General features: G+C 37.3%; 1 protein-coding gene across 1 annotated transcript in view; it reads left to right on the top strand.

Moving 5' to 3' along the window:
- Slc44a5 (solute carrier family 44 member 5) overlaps window positions 1-18,406 on the top strand; it is a 351,400-nt gene that overhangs the window by 208,170 nt on the left and 124,824 nt on the right. Inside the window, 1 exon segment of the mRNA XM_047562167.1 lies at window positions 14,226-14,274. Coding sequence (XP_047418123.1) covers window positions 14,226-14,274 — 49 coding nt within the window.

The raw sequence follows: 18,406 nt of genomic DNA on the forward strand, positions 1-18,406 counted from the left end.
TGTGGGCCATGCAGTAGGTTGTGTCTGTCCTTCTTCTCTGCTGTTTCCCCTATTTGTAATTGAAAGGGACTGTCCTGACTCATTGGTGAGAGACTGTTGTTTACCACAATTTTTCAATTATATCATAGATAGAGGCATCCACATGGTACAGAATCTAATAGTGAATTCCACCTATAATTTTTATTTGTTGGAACAAAATAAAAATTCCTATGCATTGTGCATAGGAATTATGGGCAAATACATGCTTTCCCCCCTATACTTCAGAGTTGTTTTTCTAGCAGTTATCTTCCATCTTCTTGAGTTGTGGCAAAAGTCAGTATTGATAAGCAGTTTAATTTTGTTCTCATCAGTAACCTGTGGATGATATGGGGAAGCAGGGGAGAGATGTTATCTCTAGCTACCAAATCCGCTTCATGTACTTGTGATAAATTATCAAATTCTTGCTATTTTTCTATAGTAGAGTTTACTCTTAAGTTTAATGGAAAGTCTTTTACTCAATTATAACTTTAAAGACAATTTTCTCCTTCTCTGTCAAAGTTAATTTTGTATTTATGTAATGGTGAAAACTATCATTTTCCCCAGCCTATATTCAATTTTCTGCACTATTTCCTGAACTTGGTAAATGGAAAGGCAAGGTGAAGTTACTAATTTTTATATTTAGGGTGAGTAAATATGCTGTTCCTTTTCCATTTCTGATTGTGAAATTGTTCTTGTATTTCTTAGGAGGTAGGGAGAAAGAGCCTTGTGTAATAATGAAGTATATAACCTATGAAAATAAGGAGTTACTCCAATGTAATTAGAATATGTCATAGGTCTTTTTTTTGAGTGCCTCATGTTGAGCAATAAAATACAGACATGACTAGAAAGAAATATTTAAAAAACCCAAGCTGATAACCTTCAAACTCAATTCATGTTCTTGTTTGCTTCTAGATTCTTTTTAAATCAATATTGATTCAGAATTTTATTATTCTGAGAAGATGTGTGATTATCCAATAATTCATGGCTGTTCCATAGCACACATTCACTGATTTGTCACAGTAGTCAAGAGAAATCATTTTTTTCAAAAGTGCATTTCCAATGCCCCAAATGTGCATCCCTCAGTGCTGCCTATAAAATCAATCTATTAAGAAGAAGCCTGAGTGCTTTGCATCTGCTTTCTTTTAACTGCTCTGTGAAGGTAGATGTTGGTCCTTTTAGGTATTATTTCTAAGGTTATACATGAATTTTTTATGACTTATATTTGTATAGGGCAAATTATTTCAAACAGTGATACAAACCATTTAAGAACCACCCTTGTAATTTAAAAAAAATCTTTCTTAAAATAGGAGATTTGACACTCTTGAGGTACTATAGAGTGATTTACCATTCTATATATTTAGGAAACTATTCAGATTGGGGATAAAATAATCATCATAAGATTATTATCCCACTGTATTATTTGGTTTGAAGTCAGTGCTGAAGGTTTCTCATTTGCATTTCCATTATTAATATTACCATGTCCAACGTGGGGTCATGTTTCTGTCTGGAACATGCATATTTTCTGCAAGAGGTATTGTCATGTTAGGTGATGCAGCTGGTACCATGCCCTTTGTTTCACCCCCACCTAATGTATTCTTCTGGAATGCTTCTGGAATTGTCTTCATCCTTTCTCACTGCTGCAGCCTCAGTTACCACCCACAATCATTTGTATGAAATATGCCTGCAATCTCTTGGTTGGTTTATCTGCTTTAACTTTCCTATTTCCTTTGCATCTTGCAGATACAGAAGCACATGACAATTGTGCTATTTTTAAGAAACTTCAGGGGCTTAGTGAATCCTACTCCAACTCCTGATAACAAGCCTGATTCCTCTAACTGCCGTTGTGTCTCCTTCCTCAGGCTTAGCTCTTCGTTATACCTAAACATGCACTCTCACCCAGCTTTCCCACATAACGTATCTCCTCTAAGCAGGCTTAAAATTCCTCTTTTCCAAAAACTTATTTCATTCATATTACACCTGGCTTAGTTATTGAAACTTTTCTAGAATTATTGTCACTTATAGCCAACATGTCAATTCAATCAAAGTTGGGTTGTATTGATTCTACTCCAATCTACTTTGGTTATTAGGATAACATATATTTTATGATTCCCATGTAAGATGGTCTCCCCTGAAGTTAGAAATTGTTTCTTTTTTTCCCTCTCTGCCATTGTTTTATGGGTCACAGAATAGAAGTTCGGAGAGGGAAAAAAAATTATTTCTTTCAAGATCATATAGCTGGTGGTAGAGATGGCATTTGATACTACATAATTTGATACCCAGTTTTTATTCATCTGTATGGGCTATTTTCATCCCTTACTTCCTTTGTTAACCCTACTGATCTTAACATTACAAATTGGTTGCTAATTTAGTGTTGGTGATACAGGAGTAATTTTTCACATTGGTGTAATTCTAGGAGACTATTAACTTGCCTCTAATCTAAATTGATATCTATCTAAAATGATTAGCTGGTGATTGTCAAGATTGAGATCTTATTTATATTTTCACAACCTAAATTAAAGATATGAGAGTTCAAAATAATATTGACATCCTTTAAAATATACAAGTATTTATTGAGTGCCTGTAATGTATATACCAGGCATTAATGTAGGTAATAGGAATAGTACCATAACTAAAGTCTAGTTTCTGCCCTAAAGGAGCTATTAATTCAGTAAGAGATATGGTAATTTGTGTTAGCTTTGTGATAATGAATTGCTACAAACTTGTGACTCAAAATAACACAAATTTATTATTGTACAATTAGGGTGGTCAGAAATACAAAATCTGTTTCAATAGGCCAAGATCAAGGCATTGGCAGGGTGTGTTCCTTTCTAGAGACTCAGGATAGGGCAGGGGATCCATTTGTTTTCTTTTCCAGTTTCTAGAGTCTGTTGCATTTCTCTGCTCATGCCTCTTCCGTCTCAAAGCCAGAAATGGCCAATGGAATTTAAAAAAAAATTTTTTTATTTTTTATGGACTGCATTTTGATTCATTGTACACCAATGGAGTACATCATTTTGTTTCTATGGTTGTACACAATGTAGTTTCATACCATTCATGTAATCATACGTGTACATAGGGTAATGATGTCTGTCTTATTCCACCATTTTTCATACCCTGCCTCCCTCTAATTTCCCTCTACATAATCTAAAGTTCCTCCATTTTTCTCTCCCCCCACTCTCCCACCCCCATTATATATCATCACCCACTTATCATGGAAAACATTTGGTCTTTGGTTTTTTGGGATTGACTTATTTCACTTAGCATGATATTCTCCATTTATCTGAAAATGTCATAATATTATTCTTCTTTATGACTGAATAATATTCCATTGTGTATATGTACCACAGTTTCTTAATCCATTCATCTGTTGAAGGGCATCTAGGTTGGTTACACAATCTAGCTACTGTGAATTGAGCTGCTATAAACATTGATGTGGCTGTGTTACTGTAGTATGCTAATTTTAAGTCCTTTGGTTATAAACCGAGGAGTTGGATAACTGGGTCAAAAGGTGGGTCCATTCCAAGTTTTCGCAGGATTCTTCACACTGCTTTCCAGAGTGGGTGCACCATTTTGCAACTCCACCAGCAATGTAAAAGTGTGCCTTTCCCCCCACATCCATGCCAACATCTATTATTGTTTGTGTTCTTGAAAATAGCCATTATAATTGGAATAAGATGAAATCTTAGCGTTGTTTTAATTTGCATTTCTCTAATTACTAGAGATGTTGAACACTTTTCATATATTTATTAATTTTTATACATCACATCACTCTGAACTTGTTTTTCTTCTCCCATTTTCTTCTTTACATTTTCTGTGTCCCTCTTCCCTGTTCTAATGACTTGCAATGACACTGGGTTCATGCAGTTACTGTTCCTTCATTGAATCACATTTTCTGTGTAAAGTAGCATATTCCTAGATTCTAGGGATTAAGATGTGAACCTCTTTGGGAGGTCATTATTTTGTCCAACACAGCATGAAAACCAATGCCTGTGATATAGTGTGTTAAATACAACAATGCGTATAATAAAAGTATATGTGTCTGAGAGATGAAAGGATTTAGCTGCCTTGGGATGGGGTGAACTCTGAGGGTCTCAGCATTGATCTCTAACCATGGTGGGCTCCACCCACTAGGACAGTGGCCAGTAGAATGTCACTTCTTATCCTTCTTGAGCATGAGTGGAGAAATTGTGAGGAGAAGTCTAGACTTTCTTAAACCATTGTCAAGGGAATGAGGAGGGGGGAAATCATATTATTCAGAAGCAACAGGATATACAAAACACCTGATTTGAGGGAGGAAACATGCAGTACCAAATTGTTAGAAATTTTTGAAGTGGGGAGAGTAATAGATAGACCAGATCATGATGGACCACGTGTGTTGGGTTGAAAAGAGGGAATATCATCCTCTAAGAAGTGGCAAATAATATGGTTTCTTATCCTTTGTTGAGACTTAGAGGGAAAAGGAACCCTTTCTCTGGATGAATGATTGACTCCCTTTAATAGACACAACACAATAGATGTATTTGGAAAATAAAGTAAAACAAGTATATAATTATTCATAGTTCTCCACTGGCTATTGTTGAATCTTAAAGCAAATCTTAATTTTGTACTACTCCACTTTGCCATGCTTTTCAGAGGGTTATCTGACTTGCTTGCTCAATGGGTCTTTTAAGTCCCAGAGCATGTACTTGTCTCAAGTTCGTTCCCCCTTTGCTTTCTGAATCATATTTGGTTAGCCAAAGGAAAATATTCCTGAAGGAACAAAATTAAACCTTTTAGATTTTTTTATTTTTATATTGATCTGTGGTAGTTATGTTGTCATTTTCTTTGAGAAACAGATTTCTTTGAAAGAAAAGTGTCTCTGTAAGCATGACTGGCTGTCATATCTTCCCATTTGCTTTCAGTTGAGTCAAGAACTGAATTAATTACCTGGATTACTCCTTAATCTTTGTGAATTATTCCTAGTATAAGGAAATTGCATTGTCTGAGTCCATGCAAACTATTAACTATGTTAACAAATCTGTGACTGTCTCTATCAAATGCTTTTCAGTGATTCTATTATCATCATAATTTGGGTCCTCGAAAAAGTCCAAATTAAGAAGCTTATAAAATATTATCTAATTTTAGGGTTTTTTTTTTCATTTTCTTTAAATGAGAAATATGAATTATTTCCAACAGTTAAGCCATCTGACAGTGAGGCACTGTGGCTCTTTAGCCAGCCTCTCAGGCTATTTATTCCAGAGATGCAATTATAGCATGTGAGGGGCCCTGTAAAAGCACTGCCCTGTATTGATTTGCAGGAAATAAAAAATTTGCATCACAATACAAATTCTGCCAGCATATGGGGGCAGAGTGAAGTCATAGCTTTCCAGCTGTCTTACTATATGGAATCAGCGAAATCTTATCATTTGACTGTGGTTTCATTGTATTTTCAATGAAAATATAAAGGAGCCAGCATTTTGAATGAGAAAGCATCAGCTTTTGGGGCAGATTGGACAGTGGCATTCCACTTACACTGCATTCTGCTTTTTTACTTGGTGAGGTACATGTCACACCAAAATTGGAAGCTGGCCTAAATACCTTTAAACGAGTTTCACCTATCTTTAATGTGAAAAGCAGATTATTTATAGGATCGATATTTGTTAACCCTTTTCAATTTACCCCCTCTCCCCACTCATCTGTGGAATTACTTTAAGCTCATCAGCGAGGTACTCACTGCTCATGGTTCAACACGGGCTTTGGAGTCAGCCTGTGTGCCTTCTAATCCCACTGTCCCCTCTTGTTAGTTGAGCAGGCTGGTGTGAGTAGCTCACCCTTCTCTGCCTTACCTTCTTCAGTGGTAAAATGGGATGATAATAATAGCATACTTCACAGAATTGCTGGGAGCCAGGGCTGTTGCACAGCTCAGCTGAAGGAAGTACAGTTCACATGGCATTCCATAGGAACCTGTGCAGAATGGCAGACCCTGGTATGAATAAACAGTCACTTAGTAATCATAATTTTTTCATGTAGAATGTGTAATCAATCATCTGTCTTGAAATTTTTTTACTTTCTTGAATGTTGTTTTTCTATGTCTCTTCCCCCACCTCTTGTTTTGTATTTTATTCCCAATATTACAGTGTTTCTCGATGCTCATATACATCATGATGGCCTGCCTTTCTCTTCATTTGCTCCCTTAGGTTTGGTCTGTTATGTAGAGCTAGGATTCATGATTGTGTATGAACTAGGATAGAGTTGTGAAATGCAGCTTAGGAGGTCCCCAAACTGCTCTACCTCAGAATCATATGATAGGACATTTAAAATTTCAGATTCCCAAGCTCAACCCAGATGGACAGAATGGGAGAATTCAGCATGGGTGTGTGGGTTGCAGGCTGTTGGAAAATGATGCCCAAAAGTCTTTGAGACACTTTAACTATTCAGGCTCATTTACATCATGATTTAAGAAAGGAGATCTAGAATTCAGAATAATATAGACACTGGTGTTCAGTCAAAAGGTATAGTCAGAAAATGGGCAGAGAGTGCTGCCACAGCTTGTGTCAATCAGGAACTTGTGTCCATGACCCCCTCTGTGGCCCCATGTGTCTATATCACAATTCTTACCACACAGTGTTGAAATTATGTTTTGAGTTTATATTTCTTACTTAACCTTGATATTCATAGAGGAAGACTTGGGTTGAAGAATTCATACTTATATTCATACCATCTCTTTATGGCAAGGATAAAATAAACATTGTAAAAAATTTTTCTCAGGTATAGTGGTGCATGCTTGTAATCCCAACAATTGGAGAGGTTGAGGCATGAGGATCACAAGTTAGAGGCCAGCCTTAGCAACTTAGTGAGGTCCTAAGCAACTTCTGAGAGCCTGTCTCAAAAAATAAGAAGGGCTTGGGATGTGGCTCAGTGGTTAAGCACCCTAGGTTCAATCGCTAGTACAAAAATATATGTGTGTGTGTGTGTGTGTGTGTGTGTGTGTGTGTAGACAAAGAAGACAAGAATTATTGAAATGGAAGTCAAGGAAAGAGAGAGTGAATTATCAGTAGGCTATTTTCTTACACATAATTTCAAATAGAAACAAGAAAAGAGAGAGAGGGTGGGAGTATTACACTTGTCTTGCATGCATGAGACACTGTACTTGAGCTTCAGCACCATAAAAAAGCAAAAAAAAAAAAAAAAAAAAAAAGCAAAAAAAAGAAAGAAAATTCAGTATAAGGCTGATAGTGTAGCTCACATATTTTACGAAACTCAACCCTGAACTTCAGGTGGGAGCTATACCAAGAAGCTGAATGTCACAGGATTTCCATCTCTACCTCTCTTGTACACTTCCTTCAGTAGTTTCTTTCCCTAAATCAGATTTCTCTGCACCTCTGGTCTTCAGTTGCTCCCTTCTCCCAGTGAGTATAACTCACCGTCTGTTCTAATTCTGCAATCCTGGGATAAAACCTTTGACTGGCCCAGAATGGGTCCTTGTCCAACCAGATCCAGGTAGGTGTTCATGAGCAGGCATCAGGCACAAGTGAGAAGTCTGACTGCAAGAGACCCAGCCCTGTGTACTGGGAGCACAGAGCGGATAGCTCACAGATAAAGGAGGAGTCAGACATCCCTCCAAATACCTGTCACAGGTGGCAGTGTCAGACATGGAGTCTGAACCAGAGAAGCTAATGATATGTCAGAGAAGTTGGCACTGGAGTAGAGACAGACTGTCTCAAATAGGCTGTTTTCACATACTTTTCCTTGGAGGTGGCATTGTAAGGCATGGCCCTGGTATCAACTTGGCTACAACAGACTGGGCAGCGTATGAACCCAGGTGGCTCATTTATCAGCTCTGTACTGTGGACATGTCCCCTGGCCTCTCCGTGCCTTGTTTTTTGCATTTGCGAATCTAATAATAATTTCCAGCTTACCTATATAAAAGATTATTTTGATATAGTAAACAAAATAAAACATATAAAGGATGCAGGGCAATGTTTAGTCCTTGATGCTTGAAAGCATGTTAAATATTATTATTGTTGTCATTTTAATATGATCTTAAATCTAACAGATCCTGATGTTCTTTATGGAGTTTGTCACTTTTTATGAGAAAAATTTTAATGACTTCCCAGTATCTCAAGATTTGATATCATCTCAAAGCTCCAGTTTCTTAACTCCAGTTGATTAAACATTCAACTGGATGTCACTTCAGACTTAAGGGAATCAAAACCAAATTCATGATTTTTTTTATTGTAAACAAATGAAATACATGCTGTTTCTCTGTTTGTACATGGAATAAAGGCATACCATTTGTGTAATCATACATTTACATAAGGTAATGATGTTTGATCATTCTGTTATTTTTTCCCTTCCCCCACCCCTCCCACCCCTCTTGTCCCTCTATACAGTCCTTCCTTCCTCCATTCTTACCCGGCTCCCTAACCCTAAGACTAACACTAACCCCTCCCAACCTGCATTATGTGTCATCATCTGCTTATCAGCGAGATCATTTGTCCTTTGTTTTTTTGAGATTGGCTTATCTCACTTAGCATGATATTCTCCAATTTCATCCATTTGCCTGCAAATGTCATAATTTTATCATTCTTTATGGCTGAGTAATATTCCATTGTATATATATATATATATCACAGTTTCTTTATCCATTCATCAATTGAAGGACATCTAGGTTGGTTCCACAGTCTGGCTATTGTGAATTGAGTAGCTATGAACATTGATGTGGCTGTATCTCTGTAGTATGCTGATTTTAAATCCTTTGGGTATAGGCCAAGGAGTGGGATAGCTGGGTCAAATGGTGGTTCCATTCCAAGCTTTCTGAGGAATCTCCATACTGCTTTCCAGAGTGACTGCACTGCACTAATTTGCAACCCCACAAGCAATGTATGAGTGTACATTTTTCCCACATCCTCGCCAACACCTGTTGTTGCTAGTACTCTTGATAATCGCCATTCTAATTGGGGTGAGATGGAATCTTAGTGTAGTTTTGATTTGCATTTCTCTTATTACTAGAGATGTTGATCATTTTTTCATATATCTGTTGATTGCTTGTACATCTTCTTCTGTGAAGTGTCTATTCATTTCCTTAGCCCATTTGTCGATTGGATTATTTGCATTCTTGGTGTAGAGTTTTTTGAGTTCTTTTTAGATTCTGGAGATTAGTGCTCTATCTGAAGTATGATTGGCAAAGATTTTCTCCCACTCTGTAGGCTCTTTCTTCACATTGCTGATAGTTTCCTTTGCTGAGAGAAAGCTTTTTAGTTTGAATCTATCCCAGTTATTAATTCTTGCTTTTATTTCTTGTGCGATGGGAGTCCTACTAAGGAAGTCTGATCCTAAGCCGACATGTTGAAGATTTGGACCTACTTTTTCTTGTATAAGATGAAGGGTCTCTGGTCTGATTCCAAGGTCCTTGATCCATTTTGAGTTGAGTTTTGTGTAGGGTGAGAGATAGGGGTTTAATTTCATTCTGTTGCATATGGATTTCCAGTTTTCCCAACACCATTTGTTGAAGAGGCTATCTTTTCTCCATTGCACATTTTTGGCCCCTTTGTCTAGTATGAGAAAATTGTATTTATTTGGGTTTGTGTCCATGTCCTCTGTTCTGTACCATTGATCTACCTGTCTATTTTGGTACCAATACCATGCCGTTTTTGTTACTATTGCTTTGCAGTAGAGTTGAAGATCTGGTATTGCGATATCCCCTGCTTCGCTCTTTCTGCTAAGGATTGCTTTAGCTATTCTGGGTTTCTTATTCTTCCAGATGAATTTCATAATTGCTTGCTCTATTTCTGTAAGGTACATCATTGGGATTTTAATTGGAATTGCATTGAATCTGTATAGCACTTTTGGTAATATGGCCATTTTGACAATATTAGTTCTGCCTATCCAAGAACATGGGAGATCTTTCCATCTTCTAAGGTTTTCTTTAATTTCTTTCTTTAGTGTTCTGTAGTTCTCATTGTAGAGTTCTTTCACCTCTTTTGTGAGATTGATTCCCAAGTATTTTATTTTTTTGGTGCTATTATGAATGGGGTAGTTTTCCTAACTTCTCTTTCTGAAGATTCATCACTTATGTATAAAAGTGCATTGGATTTATGAGCAATGTTAAGGAATGTTCCCACTATCCCTATTTTTTCTAGTGTTTTGAGCATGAAGGGATGCTGTATTTTATCGAATGTTTTTTCTGCATCTATCAAAATAATCATGTGATTCTTAACTTTAAGTCTGTTGATATGGTGAATGACATTTATTGATTTCCAGATGTTGAACCAACCTTGCATCCCTGGGATAAAACCCACTTGATCATGGTGCACTATCTTTTTAATATATTTTTGTATGCAATTTGCTAAAATTTTGTTGAGAATTTTTGCATCGATGTTCATTAAGGATATTGGTCTGAAATTTTCTTTCCTCGATGTGTCTCTGTCTGGTTTAGGTATCAGGGTGATATTGGCTTCATAGAATGAGTTGGGAAGGGTTCCTTCCTCTTCTATTTCATGGAATACTTTGAGGAGTATTGGAATGAGCTCTTCTTTAAAGATTTTGTAGAACTCAGCTGAGAACCCATCTGGTCCCACACTTTTCTTTGTTGGTAGGCTTTTGATGACCTCTTCTATTTCATTGCTTGAAATTGATTTATTTAAGTTGTGTATGTCCTCCTGGTTCAGTTTAGGTAATTCATATGTCTCTAGAGACTTGTTGATGTCTTTGAGGTTTTCTGTTTTGTTAGAGTATAGATTTTCAAAATAGCTTCTAATTATGTTTTGTATTTCACTCGTGTCTGTTGTGATATTTCCTTGTTCATTCCGAATTTTAGTAATTTGAGTTTTCTCTCTCTTTCTCCTTGTTAGTGTGGCTAAGGGTTTATCAATTTTGTTTAGTTTTTCGAAGAACCAACTCTTTATTTTGTTATTTTTTTCAATTGTTTCTTTTGTTTCAATTTCATTGATTTCAGTTCTGATTTTAACTATTTCCTGTCTTGTACTACTTTTGGTGTTGGTCTGCTCTTCTTTTTCTAGGGCTTTGAACTGTAGTGTTGTCGTTTATTTGTTGATTTTTACTTCTCTTTACAAACTCTTCCACTTACTGTTCTAATAGTATCAACCTTTCCTTAAACTGGATAAGAAACCAGGAATGATGAAGAATTAGTTTCCAGAATATCTGGAGTCACTTGATTTGGGGCCATCTTTGACTTCTCTCTTTTGTGTCCTTGGTCTCACCATTCCTCAGGTTCTACTTCTCTTTTTTATGTAACCATATGAGAAATAATAAGCATTTACGGGGGCTTAGGAACTGCCAGAGATGGTTCTAAGCACTTTTACAGGTGTTAGTAAATTTAATCATCATAACAGCTTGTGGGATAGGTACTATTATCATTTCTGTTTACAAAATGGAAACCAAGACTTCAGAAGTGAAATGACTTTCTAGGGGCACCTGCTAACGGGCAGCAGTGAGCAGGCATCCTCACCACGGAACCCTTACTCCTGGGTCCGAAGCCACATTGCTGCTCTTGTTGAACCTTGAATCTCTTTTCTTTACCGTACCACAACATGAGCAGTGACTCACGTGACTTCCACCTGTCATATTGCAATAGATGGCTGCTTACTCCCTTTGACCATGCTCATTATAACACAGCATGCAGATTGCTGCTAGATGGCTATTAAGCACTGCTTCTACTGTGTCATTACTTTGTTCAAAATCCTTTTTTGGCTCCCTGTAGCCTATGATGTATAAAATAAGTTCCATCCCTGGTTGGTTTGTTTTGGTGCTGGGGACTGAACCCAGGGCCTTGCACATGCTAGAAAAGTGTTCTACCCACTGAGCTACACCCTCAACACCCTCAGTCCTGTTTTTTTCTTTTGGCTGTATATAATCTGGTACCACACCTTCTATTTAGCTTTATTTTGTTATCTTTCTATCCTATTATCCATCACTTCAGTCTGGTTGATCTTTTCACCATCCCCATAAAAACATATTCTCTCCTGCCTCTGTGACTTTATTCATTTCTACAGGTCTAAACTTTACTTGTTCCTCTAAAAAACTGTAGCTCTAGGAACCCTTCCTTGCCGATCTCCTCAATAGAATGTGGTCTTTTCTTCCCTACGATTCTTGTAACACTGACATTGTACCCTTCTTATGATATTGTATTCTGCTTTTTATTGTAATTATTTGTGTAATAATTACAATGACTTTTCTTTTATCTCCTTGTTGGCTTGTTGAAGACAGGGAATGTATTTTGCTACTCTTCAGATTCTCAGCAGTGACTTTTTTCACTTGGTACTCATAATAAGTGGTCAATAAATAGAGATAATAAATTTAATGGAATTTTTGTTTTGCCAACCCAGAATGTTTCTCCTTTCCCTTTCCTTTTGTTCCAGTCTTTTACAAAAACCTAACTCTCAAATAAAGATCTCTTGACTGTTCTGCTCCTTGAAGGAATGTACACTCTCAGAAGTCTCATAATACTTGGCATTGTTACATCTTGGTCTATACCTGTGACTATAACAAAACACCTTAGGCTGGGTAAATTATACACAACAGAAGTTTATTTCTCATACACCTGGAGGTTGGGAAGTCTAAGATCAAAGTACTGACAAATGTTTGTATCTGAATCCTGTGCTTCCAACATGATGTTTTCTTGCTGTGTCTTCACATTGTGGAAGATGGTTAAGAGGAGGAACACTATGTGCCAACATTGCAGAAGAGATGGCCCGAAGACTCTCTGGAACCTTTTCCATGACAGGAGGGTACCTCCATTCATGAGGGTAAAGCCCTCATGGATTGATCACTTCCCAATAAGCCCCACTTCTTAAAACTGTCTTTGGGAATTCTGAACATGAATTTTGGAGGAACACAAACATTCAAACTATAGCAACAATAAAATGTTGTACTTTACTAATTGCTTTACATGGCATATTCTTTGTTCAAGTATTGCTACACATAGCCTGGTATATAGAGAGTATCAAGAAATATTTATTGAAAGAATTAATATGTCAGTCTTGCTAACTAATTATAACGTCTCTAAGATAGGACCACGCCTAATGTATGTTCCCCATCTCCTCAGAACTCTCAACATCCAATACTCACTGACTGCCTGGCTCTTGGATTTTTCATTGCAAATCTGACCTTCCTTTATTGATGTTCTTCTCTTACTGTGATGACCCTGAGGAGGCCTCTGAGTTCTCTGGCTTCATTTCTCCACTCAGCACAGGCAAGAAGGGCAGGCAGGTTGCTGATACACAGAGATCTTTCTTCTTCCAATTTCTTTTTTTTTTTTTGTAACAGGAATATTTTTTTTTCTGTACTGCTTTTTTTTTATTATTGCAAACAAATGGGATACATGTTGTTTCTCTATTTGTACATGGAGTCAAGGCAATACCATTTGTGTAATCATAAATTTACATAGGGCAATGTTGTTTGATTCATTCTGTTATTTTTTTTCCAATTCCTTTTAAAATTCTGTCCTCAATTCAGGACCAAGCTTTCTTTCGGTGACAAATCCCTACAATGAGTGCTGCTTGCAGGGAAACACCAGGGCTGGGGATTTCAAATGTAGACATTTGGCCAGAAGTGATTTTACAAAGCTTGTAACTGTTACTTGCTACATAGTATATGTGCCAAGAAAAAAGTCCTTCTGAAAGTATCTATACTGTTAAGGATAAGAGTGTTATGTCACAGTCCCGATGCAATAATGAATAACTGGGTATCTTCCCAAATGGCATGCGATCTGCCAATAGATCTTTAAAAATCAATTAAAACAGCATTTATATAATAATAATTTAATGTACTATACAGTCAGTATGGTAGACACCAACAGTAACTAGCATTGGACCTTCCTGGAGTAAAGCCTAATCTACTGATTGCTGAGAGCACGGGGGAAGCAGGAATAAGCAGACATCTCACATTGTACTGTACACCTCACAGGTCCACAGCAACACTGAGCGGTAGCAGATGGTACGATGGCTTTGAAGGTCAGAAGGGTTTCTAGTTTTGGTACCTTGCATGCACTCTTCAGAGTTGGTAATCATTAAAGTGAGAGGGTGTGTTCACAGGTACATGGAACATGGTCCTCACTCACTTTTTCCCAGCCTCTCTTCTAGGAATTCCACATTGCCCTGAGCAGTGGACTAGCCAAGATGTACAACCATCTTTTTTAATGTTTTATATTTATTTACTTGCCATATCACTGACTTATATGCTTAAAAAGTTCTTTGTTTTAAATGCAGGTGATCCAAGGAGATTTGACCCAGAATTCAAGGGGCCTGTTGTCGAGAGGTAAGCAGTTCTTTTCTGGTGAATGTCTTATTTTTTTAACAGACACAGAAAGCTTACTTTGGGCATACCATTTTCCAGTTAATGGAGAATTATATCTATTGTGAGATGGAAATGACTTATTTCTGCCTAAAAGTCAACTTATTTACACAGGAAAAATACAGACAGTAAATCTTTCCAGGAATAATGAATAACCTTTCCTGTTCAGTTAAGAACTACCTTAAGTTATTAGACCAAGAGTTCCTGTTTCTCAAAATAAGAAACAAACAAAAACAAAAACAAACAAAAAACAAACCCAAATGCTTTCTGAGATTTAACCATCTTATGGAGAAGAGAACATATTCAAGTAGTTGTTTTATGCACCTGGGTACTCTGTGACTCATTGTTGCAAATGCAGAGTTGCTATGCCAACTTCTTCCATGCCATGTGTTTGTGTCACTCAGTTTCTAAAAGCAGAGTGGCTGTCTTAGAGACCATCATTCACTAATGTATCATGTGCACTTTAGGACACTTCCAAATGCTCCAAGGGAAAATATGGACTCATCTCAGCTGGTGCTCCCCCTTCTCCAAGGTTGTATGGCATTTTAAAATTAGCCAGTAATTCTAGTTCTCTATTTTACCCTCTATTCTCAGGCTTCCTGCTAATCAAAAGAGGAGTTATGGCATGGAATGGCTAAATATGAAGTGACTACTATGCTGTTGGTAGCTGTTTTGTGCTTAGCTTTGATTTTGAGTTTTGGTGGTCAGATGTCATAATACACCGTGATGTGCAATAATGATCAGCATACTCATTTGCACTTGCCAGTCAACAGCATGTACATGAGCGTCGACTATTATGTGCCTGTGATATGCCAGCTTTAAACAGATGTGCATTCAGTTCATTCTAATTTTGTAAAAAGATAAAGTTATTCAAAGGTACACTTAGAATGTAGGTGCCTTCTTTAGAAGGAGTCTGAAATCTGTCTCGTTCTCTCTGTGGTAACCTGTGAATACATTTTTTTTTTTTTTTGTCTATTGTATACACAGCTTCATGCAATGTGGGGGTTACTTTTGCTAGGTCGCATTCTACAATGACTAATTTCTGAGGACTGAATGTAGCCTATTGTCCTCAAGGGATCTCTAGATGTAATTGAGATTCAACACTAATAATTGAACAAATGAGCTGACACATTTAGAGAGTGGAAACACAGATTACAGGTGTATCTTTTCTAGTCTTAGAGAAAATAATGGAGTCAGGCCTTGCTGGTTTTATGTAAGACAGTTGAGATCTCACTGTCTTCTGTTCTTGTCATGTGCCACATGATGACATTTTGATCAACAATGCTACAAATGATCCTGTAAGATGATAATATATCCAAAAAGTTTCTATCATTATTGATGTCATAATTGTCATAATGTCGCAGTGCAATTACTCACATGTTTGTGCTGATGCTGGTGTAAACACACCTTTTTAGATACTTTTAAACACACAAACACCGTTATGTTCCAATTGTCTATAGTATTCAGTACATACCATGATTACAGGTTTGTAGCCCAGAAGTAATCAGACACACACAAGTCCAGCTTATGTGTATAGAAGGTTATACTGTCTAGGTTTGTGAAAGTGCACTATGATGTTCATACAATGCCAAAATAGCCTAACAACAAATTTCTTAGAACAGATCCCTGTTGTTAAGCAGTGCTTCACTGTATTAGGTATTTAATGATGGAACCGGTAGTCCAGGTAAAACCTATTCCACTGTGATGTTCACTGTGAGGAAAGTAATTTATTTTCACTAGAGGCCTTTCTGGTTGCCCCAGGCACCACCCAGACCTGTAAAGGTGAAATGGTCATTCTGTGGATACCTCCCCCACCTCCAATCAAAGAACAGGGGAAAGTATCCCATAACCACATGGGGCCATGACTGTAGGAAGACACAGCAGGGCCATTTGTAACTCTTTCAGACAGCAGGGTTCTATAGTGCCCTTACTGGGAACACAATTGGTACATTAAAAGAACAAATGAGAGGGTCTAGGGGAGGTTGCCCAGTGATAGCATGCTTGCCCTGGGTTAAAAGAAAATAAACAGATGAGAAACCCCCAGGTCTCTGTATTGTCTCTCCCAGCAGGGCCAGCCTTAATATCACCCTGTGCTTTGTTGCTATCTTCCTGAGAGGCCCAGAGTCTTATGGCTGTTCTGCACATTCCATTCACTTATTCGGGTGACACAAACAGCATTTTGTTCCTGGTCACTGGTGTTTCATTGGTTCCCATCCACTAAGAATTGAGTGTGTGGGAGCTATTGATCCAGGACACACACAAAAAAAGTGATGTTGATAGTGCAAGGTTTTCCCAGCCCATTTTTGAAAAAGTAGGTCTCCAGGCCCCATGCCTTATCTTCTGTACTCAACAGAATCGGGGTTGGATTGATGTGGTAAGAGTGAAAGGGGTGTTCAGCAGTGTTCTCTGCAGTACATTGGAGGGAAATGAATACACAGATAAAACTAAGAAATAAAAGCCCTTTTATAAAAATGATACATGAGAAATTTCTCTTGTAATTTAGAAGAAAAATTTTCATATGGTGGAAAATTGGTTTACTTTCTTCTGTTAGATAAAGAGAAATGTGTAATCCACTGTTGCCCTTTTTGTACTGACTTGTAGAAAACCACTGGTACATTTCATTTCAATGCCAGCAACTGTATTAGCCTTTGACCCAAGAATCTCTTTTCAGGACTTTGAATTTCTAGTTCTATTTTAATAATTCTATTGCATTCAGGTGTGTTAAGTCATTTCATTTAAGACCTTTTTTGGAAAGTGGCAACATATATATAGGTAGGTCCATAGAAAGGAAAGCCTCGTAGGTTACTCTGGTGCCTCTTTTTCTTTATCCACAAGACAGATGAAGAGCCCATGAACAGTACTTGTCAAATGGCAGCATTCACAATACTGAAAATAACTCTTATTTTACAAGGTGGAAAACTATCTGACATTTAATAAGATGCATTTATTTTCACCTGAGGCATTGAGGGGGTGGTAAATTCACTAACATGAAAAGGTTCAGGGAGAGTGTGAAGAGTCATTGCTAGGGAGGTTGTAGAGGGGATTCATTCACATACGGGAGATGGATGGAATGACCTTCAGGTCCTTTTGGATTCTGAGACTCCATGACTCTGTGATTCAGTTCTCAATGCCCATACACAAAAGGAAGACTTCAGCTTCAGGTCTCAATGATGAGCACATCAAGAATGTGTTGACTCCCACCGTGGTCTCTTAGGAATTAAAAGTGCTCTCATCGAGGGGACTTCTCAAATTATTGTGATAAAAACTTTGTTGTCTCCTAAGTTTAATGCAGTTCTCATATCTGCTTCTTGTTGAAATATTTAGTATGCTGCCTGTATCTGTAAAGGAGTCTTTAGTATCTAAAGGTGGAGTTCATCATTATAGAAAAATATGAGGAAAATGTGCTAGAAAAAAAAAACACACACACAACATTCAAGAAATTTTTTTTAAAAGGAGCCCCATGTTGTAAAAATGTCTGGATGAGGTTGCAAACCATTTTGATTTGAAAAATAGATTGAATAAAAGATCTATATCTGTAGAACTTCCTTTGAAAACTTATTAAGGTCTCAAAATGTAGAAGGAAATGAAGAGAAATAAAAATAAATGCCCTGAATGGCTAATTCTTCAGAATGTAAATGTTAATTGAAGAAGTGCTCTAATCCTGACACACTCCTCACTCAGAGTGGAGCAAATGGCCTAATGTGGTCAATTATTTATCACTTTGGCTCTTTTCCACAAGAAGATGTTGACTAACACTTCTTTAATATTCTTAGCCCGTCCTTTTTATTCTCCATGTGGGAAATTATTATTTTTTTTTTCTGTTTTTGCACTTTAAAATGTCACTACCTACAAATTGTTCCTGATGATGAAGATAATCAACCTCAGAACTTCACAAACACCTTTAAATCAAGGTATTTGAAGAAAAATATTCCTATTGTGTGCTTCTTATGTGCCAGGTACTTTTCTAAGAACAAGGAAACAAAGATGAACTAAGCTCATTTTCTGCCCATGGTGCTTGCAGTCTAGCAGGAAAAGCAGGTAATTATGTGGTGTTTTAGTCAATTTTTTCACTGCTGTGACTAAAGGATCTGACCAG

This window comes from Sciurus carolinensis, chromosome 1 (genome assembly GCF_902686445.1).
Source record: "Sciurus carolinensis chromosome 1, mSciCar1.2, whole genome shotgun sequence".
NCBI classification, from domain to species: Eukaryota; Metazoa; Chordata; class Mammalia; order Rodentia; family Sciuridae; genus Sciurus; species Sciurus carolinensis.